The sequence below is a fragment of the Panthera leo genome, chromosome E2 (assembly GCF_018350215.1).
Source record: "Panthera leo isolate Ple1 chromosome E2, P.leo_Ple1_pat1.1, whole genome shotgun sequence".
In the NCBI taxonomy this organism is placed as follows: domain Eukaryota; kingdom Metazoa; phylum Chordata; class Mammalia; order Carnivora; family Felidae; genus Panthera; species Panthera leo.
Genome location: NC_056693.1, coordinates 9,731,400 through 9,749,438, shown reverse-complemented (window position 1 = coordinate 9,749,438; position 18,039 = coordinate 9,731,400). Strand labels below are relative to the sequence as shown.

Below are 18,039 nucleotides of genomic sequence, written 5' to 3'. Positions count from 1 at the left end.
TTCCCGGGCCCCACCCCAGACCTTCGGACTGTGAAATCCAGTCCTTACTTTAAAAGCCCTTCATGTGATTCTGCGGTGCGTGTTCAAGTTGAGGAACCAGGGGTCTAAAGCATGTGCCGTGTCGTCAGACCTTGTTTCCCCTTTGCTTCTTGGCGCTTGGTCCTGACCTTGAAGGCTTCCCTGTTGCCCGATGCTGTGGGAGGTCCTGTGTCCCGTCGACCTTGCTATTCCTTTGGTTCCTTCCCCCCCACCCCTTTGCCATTTTCACTCCTTGGAGTTTCCTCCGCGTTTTATAAACCAGCTGTAAGAAAAAATGTGAGGGGCGCCTGGGTGGCTCGGTCAGTTGAGCCTCTGACTTCGGCTCAGGTCACGATCTCACGGTTCGTGGGTTCGAGCCCCGCGTCGGGCTCTGTGCTGTCGGCTCGGAGCCTGGAGCCTGCTTCGGATGCTGTGTCTCCCTCTCTCTCTCTCTCTGCCCTTCCCCCTCTCGCACTCTATCTCTCAAAAATAAATAAACATGAAAGAAAAGTTTTTAAAAGAAACAATGTGAAACCTTGTCAAACCTGAAGCTTTACAGCCGCATGTAGGACGCGGTGAGCGGCAGAAAGTTTTGGGGGGGTGGGGTGATGCACAAAACATAGACACCAGTTGCTTTCTGAGCAATGCAAGTTTTACAGGGCCCGCTTTTATGTTGTGCAGTGAATTCCGTGATTTTAGAACTCGGAAGGTCACGGAAATAAAGATTGTGTAGGTTTTAGCTGCTGTCCACGTCGCTTTTCTCTCTCTCTCTTCCCCAAAGGGGTGGGAGTGGGCGAAGAATCAACATTTTTTCCCTGTTTTCCCTTTTTTGGCTTCGAAATAGACACAGCGTGCCAGTGGCTGGCTACACATCCAGGGCCGAGCTAGCTCTTACTGGGCCTTCCAGTGGAATGGAAGGAGTTGCCTCCTCTGGGAGGGCACAGTCCCCTCGTCTCCTTTGTGTGAATTAGAACAGAGTCCTTCCTTTCTCCAGGTGGATGTTGCCCTTCTCTGGGTCTCACTGGCACGAGCAGAGCCTCCGCTGGGATTTGAGGCCCCGCTTGTCCGCAAGACTCGATTCCTTTGTGTAGTCAACAACCTGTGCAACCGTCCGTGGTGGTTTGTGTACATGTATTGCATACCCGGTATGGACCGGACGTGTCTATCTTAAAATGTACGCGCTGTGTTAGTTTTCCTGCGTCTGCGCTGGCAAATCCCACAAACGTGGTGGCTTGAAATACCAGAAATTGATTCTCTCACAGTGCGGGAGGCCACGCGTCCGAAATCAAGTACCCATCAGGGTACTCAAAAGTTGTGCCTCCTGAAAGCTCTAGGGAAGAAGATTTCTTTTGAGCCTCCAGCTTCCGTGTCTTAACCTTTTGTCTGTGAGAAGATCATCGGATTTGGGGCTCACCCGGCTGCCGTAGGAGGATCTCATCTCAAGGTCCTTCGTTACGTCTGCCAAGACCCTCATTCTGAATAGGGAAGACCGTGGTTACGGACCCTGGGTCGTAGACCTGTCTCTGGGGGGGAACCACCCTGCAGGGCACTACAGATACCGGGGAAAAAACCATAAGAGGGCAGCCTCTCGACGTTGCCTTACGTCGGGTCCACTGTGGGAACTCATCACTCAATCGGCCCGTTAGACCCAAGTGTGCGGGAAATGAACTTGAGGGTTCTATGTTTCAGGACGGCGTAAGGGGGAGGGGGCCCGAGTGGGTCACCGGAGGAAGGTGGGAGCGGTAAGGGCGTTGGAGGAAGTCTACTCCCTGGGGTTGGGATGCGGGGGTGGGGGGAGGCAGCTAGCCGGGCTGGCACCATCACGTAGCTCCCGTGAGCTTGGGAGCCTGTCGGCCTAGGTTCAGATCCCGGCTCTGCGGACCCAGTGACCTTGGGCAAGTCACCTAACCCTCCTGTCTGCCTCAGTTTCCCCAGCTACGAAGCGGATACGAGGATCATAGCACCTACTACAAAGGATTGTTGTCGGAATGGAGTGTCGTAGGTGGAGTGCTTGGGAGGTGCTCTCCCAACCTTGGCTTTGGTGCTGAAGAGGAGGAGGCAGGACGTAGGGGCAGCGGGGGGCAGAGGGGACAGACCCCGCCCACCTCCAGTGCCTGGATTTCCAAACACCGGTCTGAGGGAGGCGCCTAAGCAGGGGCGCGCCTCGGGCTTGGGCGGGTCAGGCTCGTGGCCAGTGCGAAGGGAGCTGGCACAGAGGGGCCAGAGGCCAGGGGACCCTGGCCACTAGGAGGCAGGCTTTATATCGTCATTTGTGTGTGTGGCTTGATTGATGTTTTTACCGGTGGACCCGCGCCCACATCCCGTATGCCAGCGCCGCGGCTCGGTTGGTTAAGCGTCTGCCTCTTGGTTTTGGCTCGCGGTTTTGGGGGGTTCGATCCCCGCCTCAGGCTCTGCGCTGACGGCGCGGAGCCTGCTTGGGATTCTCTCTCTGCCCTTCCCCCACTCACGCTGTCTCTCTCTCTCAAAAATAAACTTTAATAAAAAAAAAAGTGGAGATGTTGAGTGACTCTTGTGAACGAGTGAGTGGACACAACGATGCAGTAAAACCTTGCACCGCGAGTTAACGTGCCCCGCGAGTGCCCCACGGGGACGAGCAAACATTTCCAGTAAGTTTCAACTTGACAAACAAGGGAGGCCTGGCGCTGACCAGCGGTCCCTGTGCCGTCACACGTCACCGGATCACAACTGAGCCGACGGTTCTGGAAGTTCGCTTTGATAGCACCAATGCTTTGGATTACCAGCACGCTTCTGGAAGTCACTGTGCTTGCAGACCAAGGTTTCGCTGTGTTCAAAATGCGTGGCAAGCGGTGGGGGGGGACGTTGGCACGGATTACGTGGTGCCTGCTGTGGTGTGGAAAGGTGGTCGCGGGGGCTCCCTGTTGGACCAGGTGTGACCCCGTGGTCGCTGGGTCCTGGGGGGCGTCTCACGAGGTCCTGAGCGGCCAGCGCCGGGGGCTCAGGCCGCGTGTCTCTTTGCCAGTCACTGAGGAAGCGTTTGAGTATTAACGACGGGTGCAGCCGGCCGTGAGCGAGCAGGCCGGGTGGACGGTTAGGTGACGAGAAATGGTGGGGGTCTGCGTGTGGGCAGGGACGGTGGCCGCGGAGGGGAGGAGAGAGCCGGGGAGGGGTAGGGAGGTGGAGTGGGTGAGACTTGGGTGGAGTCAGAGGCGTGAGGTCCAGGCGGGTCCTTAGTCCCTGGGGCGGGCTGTGTGGCTTAGGGCTTCCGGGTAGATGTCCCCGTGGACCAGGCAGAAACCCAATCGCTTTCCGTGACCCCGCCTGGGAAGTCAGCGGCGTTTCTGTCGTGCCGTCCTGGTTGAAGTGGTCGCACAAGCTCTTTTCAATCCAAGGGGGATGGGAGGGTGGCCCTGGGGGGGGGGATCTGGGGAGATCAGTGACGCTGTCGCGGCCGTTTTCGGGAAACGTGATATGCCGCGGTGGCTTAAAGCCTCGTCGGGGCGCCTGGGTGGCTGGCTCGGTCGGTTGCGTGTCCACCTCTCCTCGATGTCGGCTCAGGTCATGATCTTGGGGTTCGTGAGATCGAGCCCCGCATCAGGCTCTGAGCTGACCGTGCAGAGCCTGCTTGGGATTCTCCCTCTCCCTCTCTCCGCCCCGCCCCTGCTCACACACACTCTCTCTCTCTCAAAATACTTGCCTCTGTGTCTGTGGTCACCGGTGGGTCCCTAGGTGGCTGTGCTCCTAGGGCTCGACCGGGCGTGAGCTGGGCCGATGCAGGAGATGGGCATGTGACTCCCGTCCCCCGCGGGCTAGCCCCGGCTTCTTCCCACGGCCGCTGGGCAGAGGGCGGAAGTGTGCCAGGTTTCTTGAGATGTAGGCTCTGAAAGGCACACCATCACTCGTGCTACATCCCATTGGCCAGCGCAAGTCAAAAGGCCAGCCCAAGTTCAAGGTGTGGAGCGACAGACCCCATCTCTTGGTAGGAGGAGCTGCAAAGCATACGGGACCAGGGAGAACAATTTCTGGCCACGTTTGCAGTCAACCACAGTGACCCTTTTCTCAGCTCCCCCTTCTACCAGTCCTCTTCCATTTTGCTGAGCCCTCTCCATCAGTGATGCCCTTGACCCACAAGGCCGAGAGAGTCCTTGAGACGGGTCGCCAGGATACCTGGAGATGCGAGCTAGATGATCAGGTTGCGTTCCGCTGCAGATAATGGGAACCGTGGTGGTGGGTTGAGCTGTAAGGATTACGAAGTCTGGAGGCAGGCGGTCCATGAGGAGTTGCTGACGACCCAGTCTTCTTCTGTCCTCCCAACCGCTATCCTCCGCCGGCGTGCCTACCTGCCTTAGGTGTGTTGCCTCAGTGTTGCAAAATGGCTGCAACAGCCCCAGGCATCTCAGCTGTATTCAAAGCTGGAAGTGGGGTGCAAAGAGATTGTCTCCCTAGGGGACCTCTGTCTTTATATTCTGGAAGAAAAACTTTCCCCCAAACAGCCCACAGTCTTCCCCAAAATGTCTCATTGAGCAGAACCCGGCTATACCCTTTGGCTTTTCCTGTTTGCAGAACCGTCCAAAGGGTACAGAACTGTGAGTGAGTGCAGAACCGTGGCTACCCTAGCTGCCAAGAAGCCTAGGGAAGCGAACGATACAGGGGGTAGGGGTGCCACTGATTCAGTCTAATTATTTTATTTTAACGTTTTCCTTCTTTTGAGAGAGAGAAAGGGGTCGAACGCGAGCGGGGGAGGGGCAGAGAGAATCCCAAGCAGGCTCCGCGCCGTCAGCCCAGGGCTCGATTCCACGAACCGTGAGACCATGACCTGAGCCGAAATTAAGAGTCGGACGCTCAACCGACCGAGCCCCCCGGGCGCCCCTAGCCCAATTATCTTCAAGCCACCTTGACCGCAGCCCAGCGGAGGAAATGTGTCCACGGACGGACGCACGTAATGGAAAGCGATCTCACACACCGATATTTAACGCTTTGCCCGTGCCTGGTGCCTTTTTAATATTTTCTAGTCTGTTCCGTTCCATTTTCCTCTATAACCATTACCCCCCCCCCCAAAAAAAAAAAAAAAAAAATCCTGGTCACAACCTGCTAATTTGATTTCACAACCCTCCAAGGCGTGACCCATAGTTTGAAAAAGACTGACTCAAAACAGTCTTTGTTTACATCTTGGAGCTGGCAAGCGTGACACTGAACAGCATCAGGGCTTCTGTGAGTAAGGCGGAGGGAGGGCTGGGGAAGTGGTGTTTGCAAAACGCCATTGCCAGCGGGGGCTTTGCTGCACCGTCTTCTCGCCTTCCTGGGGCAAAGGATACAATTCTGTACGCTTTCACTTTTGTTACCTGTCACTATCCCGGGCGGGGCGGCTACTGACGTTCACCCTGGGAGGTGAGAATCCGCCCGTCGTCTGGAGCTCCGCGGAGGCTTTCAATTCCGGGTCCTGCTGGGCCGTCGGCTGCTCCCTTGAGCTGCTGGCTTTTCCTGCTTTTTATAGCGCGCGGGTGGCGAAGAATTAGGGCTCCAGAATCACGGGGTCTGAGTTCGAGTTCGGGCCCCCGGCCTTGCGGTTGGGGGGGGGGGGGGGGGCCAGTGTCCTGACCCCTCTCGGGTCCCGGTTTCCTGAGCTGGTGACCCGCAAGGCAGCATTTTTCTTCCTGCCTTCCCGGTGACCCGGAGGGTTCTGTGGATATGCAGTTAGCACGAGACCTGATGCTGGGGAGGCACTCGGCCTCGGCTGAGTTTGTGGGGCGGCGCCTCTCGTGGGGCGGCTGTGGCTCCGTGTGCCCCCTTTGTCGTGGGACTCGGGCAGAGCCACGCGGTGGCTCTTAAAGCGTCTGCTCTGAGGGAACACGGGGCATCCATTCCAGTGTGGACGACTTGGGGTTGGCAACTTTGTGCATTAATTGTGGCCCCCCGCCCCCAGTCACTTTTTTAAAAGCTTTTGAGTATGCTTGTTGTTGAGGCGGGGGAGGATTCAATGCCACCGCTGGACACGTGTCCCAGGGTCAAGGATCGGGTCTGCTTTTGCTCCTTAGGGTATCCCGCGATGAGGGTATCCCCGTGCTGGACGCACAGAGCTTCAAGGGTGCCCTTTGTACCAGGCTGCTCTGAACGAACGAATGGGTTTGTCTTCTCTCGTTCCGCACGGTCATTGATTCCTTCCGCGAATATTTACCGAGCCCCCCCTGTGCGGGCACCGGCATCCCACAGGCAAGAAAACACAATGAACAATCAGACAGACAGTCATGCGATACTTGGGATTAAAGGATGTTTTTCAGCAAACGTTTCTCACCGCGGAAAACGTCACGCGTGCACCGAGTAGAGACCAGGGCAGAAGGTGGGCCCCCTCCTCTTCAGCCAACCTGGTCAGTCCCCAGGTTTCCGCCACTCTGGCCAGACCAGCCCCTGCCCGCGATGGAAATGGCCTCGATCCGGGCTGCCCCGGGACGGCGGCCACCGGCTGCGTGTGGCTGTTGAGCGCCTGGCAAGAGGCAAATGTGATCGAAAGGAAACGTTAGGGGCGCCTGGGTGGCTCAGTCCGCTAAGCGTCCGAGTCCTCCTTGCGGCTCGGGTCGTGATCTCAGGGTCGTGGGATCGAGCCCTGTGTCGGGCTCCGTGCTGAGTGTGGAGTGTGCTTAAGATTCTCCCTCTTTCCCCGGCCGCCTGGGTGGCTCAGTCGGTTAAGCGTCCGACTTCGGCTCAGGTCCTGATCTCACGGTCCATGGGTTCGAGCCCCGCATCGGGCTCTGCGCTGACAGCTCGGAGTCTGGAGCCTGCTTCGGATTCTGTGTCTCCCCTCTCTCTGCCCCTCCCCTACTCACGCTGTGTCTCTCAAAAATTAAAAAAAAAAAAAAAAAAGATTCCCTCTCTGCCCTTGTCCCCCACTCACTCACTCTCTCTCTAAAATGAAATTAAAATTAAAAAAAAGTTTTTTTCAAAAACCTTTGATAGTCCTCATTGTCCTTTTAGAAAAAAAAGTTGTTTTATTCTGAGAGAGGCAGAGAGGAGAGAGACAATCCCAAGCAGGTTCCGGGCTGTCGGCTTAGAGCCCCATGTGAGGCTCGATCTCATACACCATGAGATCATGACCTGAGCCAAAATCAAGAGTCAGACGCTTAATGAACTAAGCCACCAGGTGCCCTGATTGTCTGTTTTTTTTTTTTTTTTAATCATGGTAAAATACACATAACATACAATTGACTACCTTACCCATTTTTAATTTTTATTTATTTTTTAATGCTTATTTGTTTTTGATTAAGAGACAGAGTGCGAGCGTGGGGAGGGGCAGAGAGAAAGAGGGAGACACAGAATCTGAAACAGGCTCCAGGCTCCGAGCTGTCAGCACAGAGCCCGACGCGGGGCTCGAACCCGCGGACCGTGAGATCGTGACCTGGGCCGAAGTCGGACGCTTAACCGACTGAGCCACCAGGTGCCCCCGTTGTCCTTTATTTTTCTTAATTTTCTTTTTTTTAATTATTTTTTTTATTTAAAAAAAATTTTTTTTAACGTTTATTTATTTTTGAGACAGAGACAGAACATGAACAGGGAGGGTCAGAGAGAGAGGGAGACACAGAGTCTGAAACAGGCTCCAGGCTCTGAGCTGTTGGCACAGAGCCCAACGCGGGGCTCGAACTCACAGACCGCGAGATCGTGACCTGAGCCGAAGTCGGCCGCTTAACCGACTGAGCCACCCAGGCGCCCCTCTTTTTTTTTTTTTTTTAATCACGGTAAACTACGTATAACGTAAAATTGACTCCCGTCCCCACTTTTTAAAAACGTATTAAGGAGTCTCGACCCCCAGCGTGGAGCTTGAACTCGCCACCCTGAGATCAAGAGTCGCGTGCTCTTCTGACTGAGCCAGCCAGACGCCCTCCCCCCTCGGCCATTCCCAAGTGTGCAGTTCCACGGCATGAGTGCAGTCACACTGTTGTGCGACCGTCACCGCCGTCCGTCGCCCGAGCTCTTCATCTTGCGCAACTGAAACTCTGCCCCCGCGAAGCACTAGCTCCCCGTTCCCCCTTCTCCCCAGCCCCTGGCAGCCGCCGTCCCGCCCTCTGGCTCGGTGTGCGTTACACGCGGAATCCTGCAGCGCGTGTCTTTCCGCGACTGGCTCGTTTCACTCCGCATGATGTCCTCAGGGGCCAGCCTCGTCGAAGCCTGGGTCAGAACTCCCTTCCTGAATGACGGTTGATGGCCTGTCGATGGCCACTTGAGTTGCTCCCTCGCTGGTGAATAATGGTAATATGGGTGGCCAGGGGCGCCTGGGTGGCGCAGTCGGTTAAGCGTCCGACTTCGGCTCAGGTCACGATCTCGCAGTCTGCGGGTTCGAGCCCCGCGTCGGGCTCTGGGCTGATGGCTCGGAGCCCGGAGCCTGCTTCCGATTCTGTGTCTCCCTCTCTCTCTGCCCCTCCCCTACTCGTGCTCTGTGTCTCTGTCTCTCAAAAATAAATAAACATTAAAAATTAAAAAAAAAAAATCTAGGGGCGCCCGGTTGGTTCGGTCGGATAAGCATCCGACTCTCGGTTTCAGCCCCGGTCATGGTCTTATGGTTTTCATGAGTTCGAGCCCCGCATCAGGCTGTGTGCTAACAGCAAGGAGCCTGCTTGGGATTCTCTCTCTTCCTCTCTCTCTGCCCGTCCCGCACTCACTCTCTCTCTCTCTCAAAATAAATAGATAAGAATTTTTTGGGGTGCCTGGGTGGCTCAGTCAGTTGGGCGTGCAACTTTGGCTCAGGTCACGATCTCACGGTCCGTGAGTTCGAGCCCCGCGTCGGGCTCTGTGCTGACAGCTCAGAGCCTGGAGCCTGTTTCGGATTCTGTGTCTCCCTCTCTCTCTGACCCTCCCCCGTTCATGCTCTGTCTCTCTCTGTCTCAAAAATAAATAAACGTTAAAAAAAAAATTTTTTTTTAAATAAAAAAAAAATAAAAGGTAAGGACTCCAAGGAAAGGAACAAAACGCGAGGCCGTTGTTGCCCCCAGAACGTTAATCACAGTTTCTTAATATTGTCGGATATCCGGGCACTGTTCAAATTCTGTCTCTTTCAACGGCTGGTGACTTCGTTTGTGCCCTTTTTTAAACGTTTAAGAGTTTTTTTAATGGTTGTTTATTTTTGAAAGAGAGACAGACATGGTGTGAGCGGGGAGGGGCAGAGAGAGAGGGAGACACCGAATCCAAAGCAGGCTCCGGGCTCCGAGCTGTCGCGGGGCTCGAACCCACGAACCGGGAGATCGTGACCTGAGCCAAAGTCGGACGCTCAACGGACTGAGCCACCCAAGCGCCCCTCATTTGTGTCCTTCAAGCCTCCTTCTGCCTGCTTGGGCGAAGGGCTGCAGGGTACCTGGTTAGCCCCGCGTGGGCACGTTTCTTTGGCCGTGATGGCCGTGGCTTCTCCATAACCACTCCGTTTGGCCTCATTTATCTCATCTGAGAAACGGGCGTGAAGCTGGCCTTGGAAGGATGCGAGGAGACGTGCTGCCTGGCGGATTAAGTAGGACCGTGTGCATGACCCGTCACGGAAGCTGGTGACGTATACAGCCTTCCTCCCGCGGTGCTCACGCGGCAGCTGGCACCTGGTGGAAAAGCTGGAGCTTGGGGACTTTTTTCCCCAACCTGACTGGCCGGAAAGCTTTGGGGGGTTGCCACACCGGGTCATGTCCACAGCGGCAGTTGAATGCTTGCGAAACACTTTGGCACACGTGAGGACTGAAGGTGTTCGTGCGTAACGATCCCGTGGCGGGGGACGTGCCGTTAGCCCCCTCGGCCTGGTGGGGAAACTGAGGCACGGGGGGTGGGGGGGGGGTGGGGGTATGAGTAACTGGTCGCGGGGCACACAGGCTGGCCGGGAACCCGGGCTTCTAGATCCAGGGAAGGTCCTGGGAATCAGTGTGAGACCATGGGGGACAGGAGGCAGGGTCAGGGCTGACCTTTTCTCATCAGCCGGCCGCGCTTGGCAGGGCTCACAAAACAGCGACATCAAGGGCAGTATCGATCCCAGTGCCTGCTGTGTGCGCACCACAGCCCGGGCCCTGTCCTCAGAGACTCTCCACCAGCAGAGGAGACACAGGGACTGTGATTATACGCTTTTGGCCCGGGAACACATCGAGGCGCAGAGAGGTGAGGTCACCCGCCCGGTGTCGCCCAGCCCACGCACGGCGGAGCGGGGATCTGTCCTTTCACGCCGCGTCTCTTGGCTTCAGGCCGATGGGAGACGGGGGAGGCAGAGGTGCGGAGCTGATCGCTGGCCTGCTGTTTTCCTCTTAATGTGGAAACTCCCCAGAATGGCCAGCGACCAGCACCCGAAGCCCCCGGGTACCCATCACGCGGCCTTACCAGCTCCCACCCGTCCTGCCGCACCTGTCTGGCCTCTCCCCCGCCCCGCTACCACTACTGGTGTTGATTTCCTTCTTTTCTTTTCTTTTCTTTTCTTTTCTTTTCTTTTCTTTTCTTTTCTTTTCTTTTCTTTTTTTTCTTTTTTTTTTTTTTTTACAGCTTCTTAAGGTAAAATGTACACGTTTTGAGCATACACGCACAGATCCGAGCCGTTACAGTTTAAACCCTCACTTAACCGGCACCTTCACTGGCATCCCCCAACGCAGAACGTTTTCCTGTCGCCGAAAAGTCCCCCCCCCCCCCCACCGTTCCTTTCTCTGCTGTGACCATCAGAATAAAGACGCACGGATGAAAACATTCTCCTGGGGCGTCTGGGTGGCTCAGTGGGTTAAAGCGCCCGGCTCTTGGTTTTGGCTCAGGTCGCGATCTCGCTGTTCCCGGGATCTGGGATCGAGCCCCGTCTCGGGCTCTGCGCTGACGGCGTGGAACCTGCTTCAGACTCTCCACCCCCCCCCCCCCCCCGCCCCCCGTCCTCTCTGCTCCTCCCTCCCCTGCTCGCTCGCCGTCTCTCGAAATCAATAAGGAAACTTGAAAATGTTTTTCGGCGAGACGTCAGGAGGCTCCCGCTGGACATTCACCCCCGGACCCCCCATCTGGAGAGTCCCGTTCAGGAAACTCGCGCTCCCGGGTGCGGTTCTGCTGGCCCGAGGTTTGCGGAGCTGGGACCACACCTGAAAGTCCAGGCTGGGAGGAGGGAAGGAACCAGTGGGAAGCTGGGTGCTTGTGAACACCGCCAGGCCAAGGCGGTGCATGTAGATGGGACACGGACCCCAGGATCCCACGTTCCTGGGTCTTGTGACGGATTGCTTCCTAGGTCTCCCCCAGGGCCGGGTGCAACCACTCCTCTCCCCCCCTCCCCGCCCCTCCCTTTATCGCTGTTTCGAATCTGAACTATTCCAAGCATTCATGAAATGATAACAGGCTGCTGGCAGTTTCATCTTCTGACATTTTTGCCACAGTTGCTTCAGATTCTGAAAGGAAAACAGCCTGACGAGAGGAACGTCCATCCGCGGGATAGGTGGCTAAGAGCGGGGACTCTTAGCCGGCCTGGCCCCTGACCAGTTGAGGGCTCCTGGGAGTAGAGATCACGGGCCTGAGCCTCACTTTCCCCCTCTGTGGAATGGGGCTAATAAAAGTGTATATCCCGGGGGCGCCTGGGGGGCTCGGTCGGTGAAGCGTCCGACTTCGGCTCCGGTCACGATCTCACGGTTCATGGGTTCGAGCCCCGCGTCGGGCCGTGTGCCGACAGCTCGGAGCCTGGAGCCTTCGGATTCTGTGTCTCCCCGCCTCTCTCTCTTCCTCCCCCCGCTTGCCCTCTGTCTCTCTCTCTCTTTCGAAAATAAAGAGGGATTTAAAAAAAAATTTTTTTTTAATCTTTAAAATTTTTAAAAGGTTTTTAAAAGAATTAAAAAAAATAAAAACATTAAGAAACAAAAAGGAAAGGTGAAATGGGCTCGTGTGGGTAGAGCCCTTAAAACCAGCGGCGGGCCGACACCCTCCCCTCCCCGTGGCCGTTCCAGTCGATGCTCGTTATTCGCGATCCCGTGTCTGCCTCCTCGTTATTCGCGATCCCGTATCTGCCTCCTCGTTATTCGCGATCCCGTATCTGCCGACCCGTGTAACCCACAGATCAATACCGATGCTCTGCCCTGGTCACTTGGCCCCCCCCCCCCCCCCCCCGGCCTAGCACCGAGTGCCGCCCCGGGTCCCCGAGGTGGCCGTGCAGAACGGAGGCGCCTCGGATAACGAGAATCGACTGTTTGATCAGGTCGAAGCCTCAGTGAATTATGTCGTGTAAGTGCCAGCTTCGTGCCCAGCTCAGGTGACACCGTATGGCCAGCCGTCGCGCTCCGTGTTGCGTCTCGTGCACGATAACGTCCGGTGTCGGCTCTCGTGCTGTTAAACTTGTGTTTGACCCCTTCCTTCCTCGCTGCAGCTCCCTCCCTGTCCCTGGCTTTCTGTCTCACAGCCTCCCTCTCGTTCTCTCTCCACAGCTGGCCCCCGAAAGGACACTCCCCAAGTCCCCAGCCGGGGGCCCCGCATAGACCTGGAGTGGACACCCCCTCCTTCCCTTCATGATTCGTTTGTAGCGCAGGTAACCCGCCGAGGGTCCCGGTTTGTGCCCCGAGGGGCGTGTGTCCCTGATTCCACCTCCCTGGGCCCACCTTGACCCCTGGGCGGAGAGGGAAGTTCCTTCCTGGCAGAGCCTGGCTTAGCCCCTCCCTCTCCGGCCTTGGACCGCCCCCGCCCCCCCCTGCCCCGGGTCATTTGGACCATCCCCCTGCCTCCCTGCCAGCTGCAGGTGGGGATCTTCTCCCCACTTTCCCCTTTTCTCCAGATGCTTTGCAGGTCCTGCCTTTCTGTCCCCTGACTGGGCTTCCCCCCACTCCCTGCCCCAGCTCCTGCCCCGGGCTGGTTGGGGAGGGCAGGGCTCGCCGGCCACCGGAAGAAGGAAGCGTTGGTGGGGCTGGGATGTGGAGCCGGACAGAACATGTTGTCACCCCTGCGAAAGGCAGCGAGAGCCGGGGAAGGACCTCCAGGGACGGTCCCCGCGGCCAGTCATTGCTGTGTGTTAGGGGAAGCCTGTGCCTGCCGGCTTCGCAGGCCCCGAACCAACTATGAGAAGCCCCTTCCCGAGACTCTTCTTTATGCCCCCGGAGTGCTTGGGGGGTCCTGGGAGTTGGGGTGATGGTTGGGGGTGGCGGTCACAGAATGCTGTCATGGGGGAAGGGCTCTAACCAGCTGGGGGCGCACGTGAGGTTTTCTATGTGTCTGTGTGTCGCGGGGAGGGGAACCCACGACAGTCACCACATCCTCGGTGAGGTTCGGGACTGTTCCCGCGTAGGGCAGACCCCCCCCCCCCCCCCAGCCACACCCTGCTCCGGGCCGGACCCTGCGTTCAAGGCCTCGCTCTGCCCCCTGCTGGCTGGGAAATGGATGACGGTCTCCACGTCCCTAGTTACTCCTCTGCGACGTGGGGATGGCGGGACCCCCCCCCCCCCCCCCGTGGGGTACCATGAGGATTGAGAGGGTTACGTGTGTGTGAAGGCCTCAGCGCAGGCCCACATGCGATCAGGGCTCACGTAGTCTCAGTCAATGTCCTCATCGGGGGCATCAGATGCCGGGCAAGAGGTCGGGGAGGAGGAAAAGGCAGCCGTCTCTGGGCGGCGGGGCTCCTGGAAGGCTCCCCTTCCCACCTTCCAGGGTGGAAGGCCCCCACCCACACCTGTAGACTCCAGGGAACAGACACCCTGACCTTCCACGGACGTTGGGCCCAGGGAACTGTCCTTGAAGGGAGGGTCCTGGCGTGCCGCACAGACGTCTAACCTTGTGTCCCCTGCCCTCTTCCCGCCCCACCCCGTGCAGTGGCGATGGATGATGAGGATGGGAGGTGCTTACTAGACGTGATTTGGTGAGTAACGGCCTCCTCCTGCCCTCCCTGTCGCCCCCCCTCCCGTCTCCCTCCCCTTCACCTCCTCAGTGTCTCTCCTCTTCTGTCTTTCAGCGACCCTCAGGCCCTCAATGACTTCTTACATGGATCCGAGAAGGTGAGTGCTGGGGCAGGGAGGGGCCTCCCCGGGGTAGGGGGCTGTGGAACTGGGGGGCCGAGAGACCTGTGCCCCGGATTCAGTAGACCTCCGCCTCGCGCCTTCTGTGAGCTGAGCCCCCGGGTCATGGCCAGAGCAGAGGAGGTGGCAAATCCCTGCCCTCACACCGTACACATTTCCTCGGGAAACAAAGCAGTCACCGACCGCACCCTGCAGAGCAGGATAAAAATAAGAATGTCACTTGCACAACAAAATGGTTTCAAACAAAGCGGGGGGGGGGGGGGGGGGGGGGGGGGGGGGGGCTGGGGGGAGGGGCGGAGGGTGCAGGGGAGGCGGGGGCTTCTTCAGTGTGGGCGGGGAGGTGACTTTGAAGGCCAAAGTGGAGGATCAGAGGGAGGCACCCATGCTGCTCTGGGCAGAAGGGCAGGCAGAAAAATGCAGGAAAACATGCTACGGTCAGTGAACAGAAAGAAGGCTGGTGGGGCCGGACCAAAGGGGAAACTGGTTGGGGGGGACACTGGAGCAGACAAAAGTCACAGGTCACGCGGGGCCTGGAGCAAAGCAGGAAGTAGAAGCGGGCTGAGCCATGAGGAGTCGTATCGGTTGTCTGGGGCTGTGTAACAAATTATCCCGACGCTTAGTGACTTAAAGTTTGTTAGCGCTGTCACAGTTCCTGAGGGTCGGGACTTGGGCAGCCGCTTCGCTGGGTGCCCCTGGCGCGGGGGCGTCTCTCCTGAGGTCGCAGTCAGGATGTCGGCCGGGGCCGCTGTCATCCGAAGGCTTGTCCGGGCTGGAGGACGGGCTTCCACGATGACGCGTTTCTGTGGCTGTTGGCCAGAGAGGCCTTGGCTCCTCAGCACATGGGCCTCCCTGTAGGGACAGCTGGAGTGTCCTCAGGACGTGTCACTCTGGCTTCCCCCACAGTGAGTGACCCAAGGGCCAGGGCCAGGAGGAAGCTCAGTGCCTCTTATGATCTCACCACCGAAGTCACTCTGTATTCGCGAGAAGTGAGTCACTGAGCCGGCCCGCGATCACAGGGAGGGGAATGTAGCGCCACCTCTTGGAAGGAGAAGCGTCAGACGACTGTGGCGTGGCGGCGAGGACGGCCGGGGCCGTGGGGTGGGCACTGAAGGGGGGGCTCCGGGCGCTGGCTTTGGGGGTCCGTCTGGAAGGCAGAGCCGACTAGACCCGCTGGTGGAGGAGTCGTTGAGGAGGAGAGTGTGCGAATGCCTCCTAGATTTGAGTGGGTTGTGTCTTCTGAGGCTGGGGGTTCGGGGGGGGCAGATTCCACGAGCGCAGGGGGGCCCCTCGTTGGCGGTGCTGGGCGCCCGGGGTTCTGGAGAGACATCCACGTGGAAAGAGACTGGGGGGGCTCAGCCGTGGACGCACATTCCGTGGGCCCTTCCGTGGACGTCAGGTGCTGTTTCAGAGATGCGCCTTGGGAATCAGGTCCCTGCCCTCCCGGAGTCAGGCTGGGCATGGGCGCTAGGTGCCCAGATGGTGGGGGGGGGGGGGCACGCTGGGCACTTGGGCCGCGTAGAGAACAGAGTGACTTAGTAAGGAGAGACGGGTAGTTGTTGGGAGAAGGTGGCGGGTCCGTCGGGTCCCGAAGGACGTGCTGGGGTTGAAGGCTGAAGGCGGGGCTCAGCTTGGGCAGAGGCACGGAGGCAGGAGTCTAGAGTTCAAGGCAGGCGCGTCGGGAGAGCCTCGGACTCCGTGCCGGGGACACCTTGGGTTTTAGACACGCCGCCAAGCCCCTTTCTTTGGGGCCTCTTTTCTGGAGGCAGAGTGTCCCGCGATGCTGACGCCCCAGGTGCCGTCTTGGTCCCCTGGTCCGCTGTGACTTTAAATTGGTTTTTGTTCTAGAGCAGGGCCAGCCCGCTGCCCAGCTGACCTTGACCTGGGGTGGGGGCGGGTCTTGTTGCAGCTGGATGGTGACGACCTCCTGGATAACCCCGGGGAGGCCCAAAGTGCCTTCTATGAAGGTCCTGGGGTAAGTGACTCAGGGGTTCGGTGGGGGGCGGGGGGCGGGCTCTGAGTCACGGCCCGTGGTGCCCCTGGAGGCGGCCGGCGGGAGGGAGGCCCTAACAGCAAGAGGGAAGGGGTCACGTTCACCCCTGAGGCGCTTTGCCTGGAGGAGGGTGGGGGGGCCACAGGGGGTGGAGGTGAGACCGGGTGGGGTGGCCCTGGCTCTGCCCACCGGCTCCTCGGGAAGAAGGGGAGGGTCCCGGGTCCCTGGCTTTGGGGCCTCAGGTCAGTTGGGACAGAGAGGTTCTGGGGAGTTGAGGCAGAGGCCAGCTCTGGGGTTCACCAGGGACACTCGTCTAGGGAGCAGGCAGTGTGGGGGCCTGGGGGCCTGTCCCTGCTTAGCCGTGGTTGGGTGTCCCCCAGGGGAAGGGGATCGACTGACACAGACCTCAGTCTCCATCTGGAAAATGGGGGCAGGGGTGCCAGGCAAAGCCCAGAGTGGGGAACGCAGTGGACGTTAATTAAGCACCTACTGTGTGCCTGACCATGCCACTTGACCTTCCCTCTTCTTCCTCTTCTGCTGCTTCTCCCTTCCTCCCCCCTTCCCAACCCCCCTTCGCCTCATCCCTCCCCCTCCTCCTCCTGTCTTCTCCCTCCTCCCTCTTGTCATAACTGTCATTTATTTATTTATTTAAAAAAAATTTTTTTTTAACGTTTATTTATTTTTGAGACAGAGAGAGACAGAGCATGAACGGGGGAGGGTCAGAGAGAGGGAGACACAGAATCTGAAACAGGCCCCAGGCTCTGAGCGGTCAGCACAGAGCCCGACGCGGGGCTCGAACTCACGGACCACAAGATCATGACCTGAGCCGAAGTCGGCCGCTTCACCGACCGAGCCACCCAGGCGCCCCCATAACTGTCATTTATTAACACTTACTGTGTGCTACCCAGCCCTTTCCGGTCATTTTTACTTAGTGCGCACGACAGCTGTGATAATATGTTCTGAATAATTTATCTTTCATAACATAAATGATTAATCTAGAACCTGACCAATAAACCTTTATTTGACCCTTTATAGACCCAGGAACGGTGACGAGCCTGGATTCTGACTTTGCGATTAGTCATGTTGCCATCCTTTTTAAGTTTCTTTTATTTATTTATCTATCTATCTATGTAAATATCTATGTATCTATCTATCTATCTATCTATGTATCTATCTATGTATCTATCTGTCTATCTATCTATCTATCTATCTATTTATCTATCTATCTAGAGAGTAGGGGAGGGACCGAGAGAGAGGGAGAGAACCCCAAGCAGGCTCCGTGCTGTTAGCCCAGAGCCAGACACGGAGCTCAGTCTCACGAACCATGAGCTCCTGACCTGAGTCGCAATCAAGCGTCGGACGCTCAACCGACTGAGCCACCCAGGTGCCCCCCACCATCCTTTTTTAACACCCGTGAAGCCCCTGGTCCGGCTTCAAGCCCCCTGCGTGTGATGTCCGTGAAGGTCACGACCGTCCTAGGAGGCAGGTTTGGTTGTGGCCATTTAAGTGGTTAAGAACTCAGAACCGTGCGGGTCTGGGCTGGGGGCTGATCGGGAGCCACATCCCGCCAAGCAGTCCCCTCTCTCCGTCTGGGAAAGGAGGGTGGGGGCGCACGATTCTCGCTTGTGCCACATTTGCTCAAATATCCGTGCGTGTCTCGATCGTACGTGCCTGGATCGCAATCCGGGACAGCGTGGAAGGCGCTGAAGATGTGTCCAACTCAGCACGGCCGGCCCAAAGTAAGGCCCCCGACGGTAGCTGCCGCTGTCCCTAACGAACACAACCCCGGTCTTCGATCCGGAGGCTTTGGGGGCCGGGCGTGTTTCAGAACTCCGGGTCCTTTCGGGGGTTCCGGGAAAGTGATGCGGGACGTCACGTGACACGCTCGCTCGCCTCTCCACGGTCCGCCTCCGGAAGGGGCACGTCACGTGGGCAAATTGTGGCTCTCCCCGAGAGCGCCGTAGTCACTTTTGGTCAGGGTTTGCTACCAAAAGGGTTAGGAAGGCGTTGGCGGCCTTCGGGGGCGCTTCTGAGCGTGGGAGCTGCACGTGGAGGTTTTATGGGCCTTCGTGGCTCCTTTGAGAAGAGTTTTCA

General features: G+C 57.8%; 1 protein-coding gene across 1 annotated transcript in view; it reads left to right on the top strand.

Annotated features, from left to right (window-relative positions):
* BICRA (BRD4 interacting chromatin remodeling complex associated protein) overlaps positions 1-18,039 on the top strand; it is a 79,059-nt gene that overhangs the window by 41,060 nt on the left and 19,960 nt on the right. The window contains 4 exon segments of the mRNA XM_042920943.1: positions 12,381-12,481; positions 13,753-13,798; positions 13,892-13,934; positions 15,862-15,927. Coding sequence (XP_042776877.1) covers positions 13,758-13,798; positions 13,892-13,934; positions 15,862-15,927 — 150 coding nt within the window. The 5' untranslated portion in view covers positions 12,381-12,481; positions 13,753-13,757.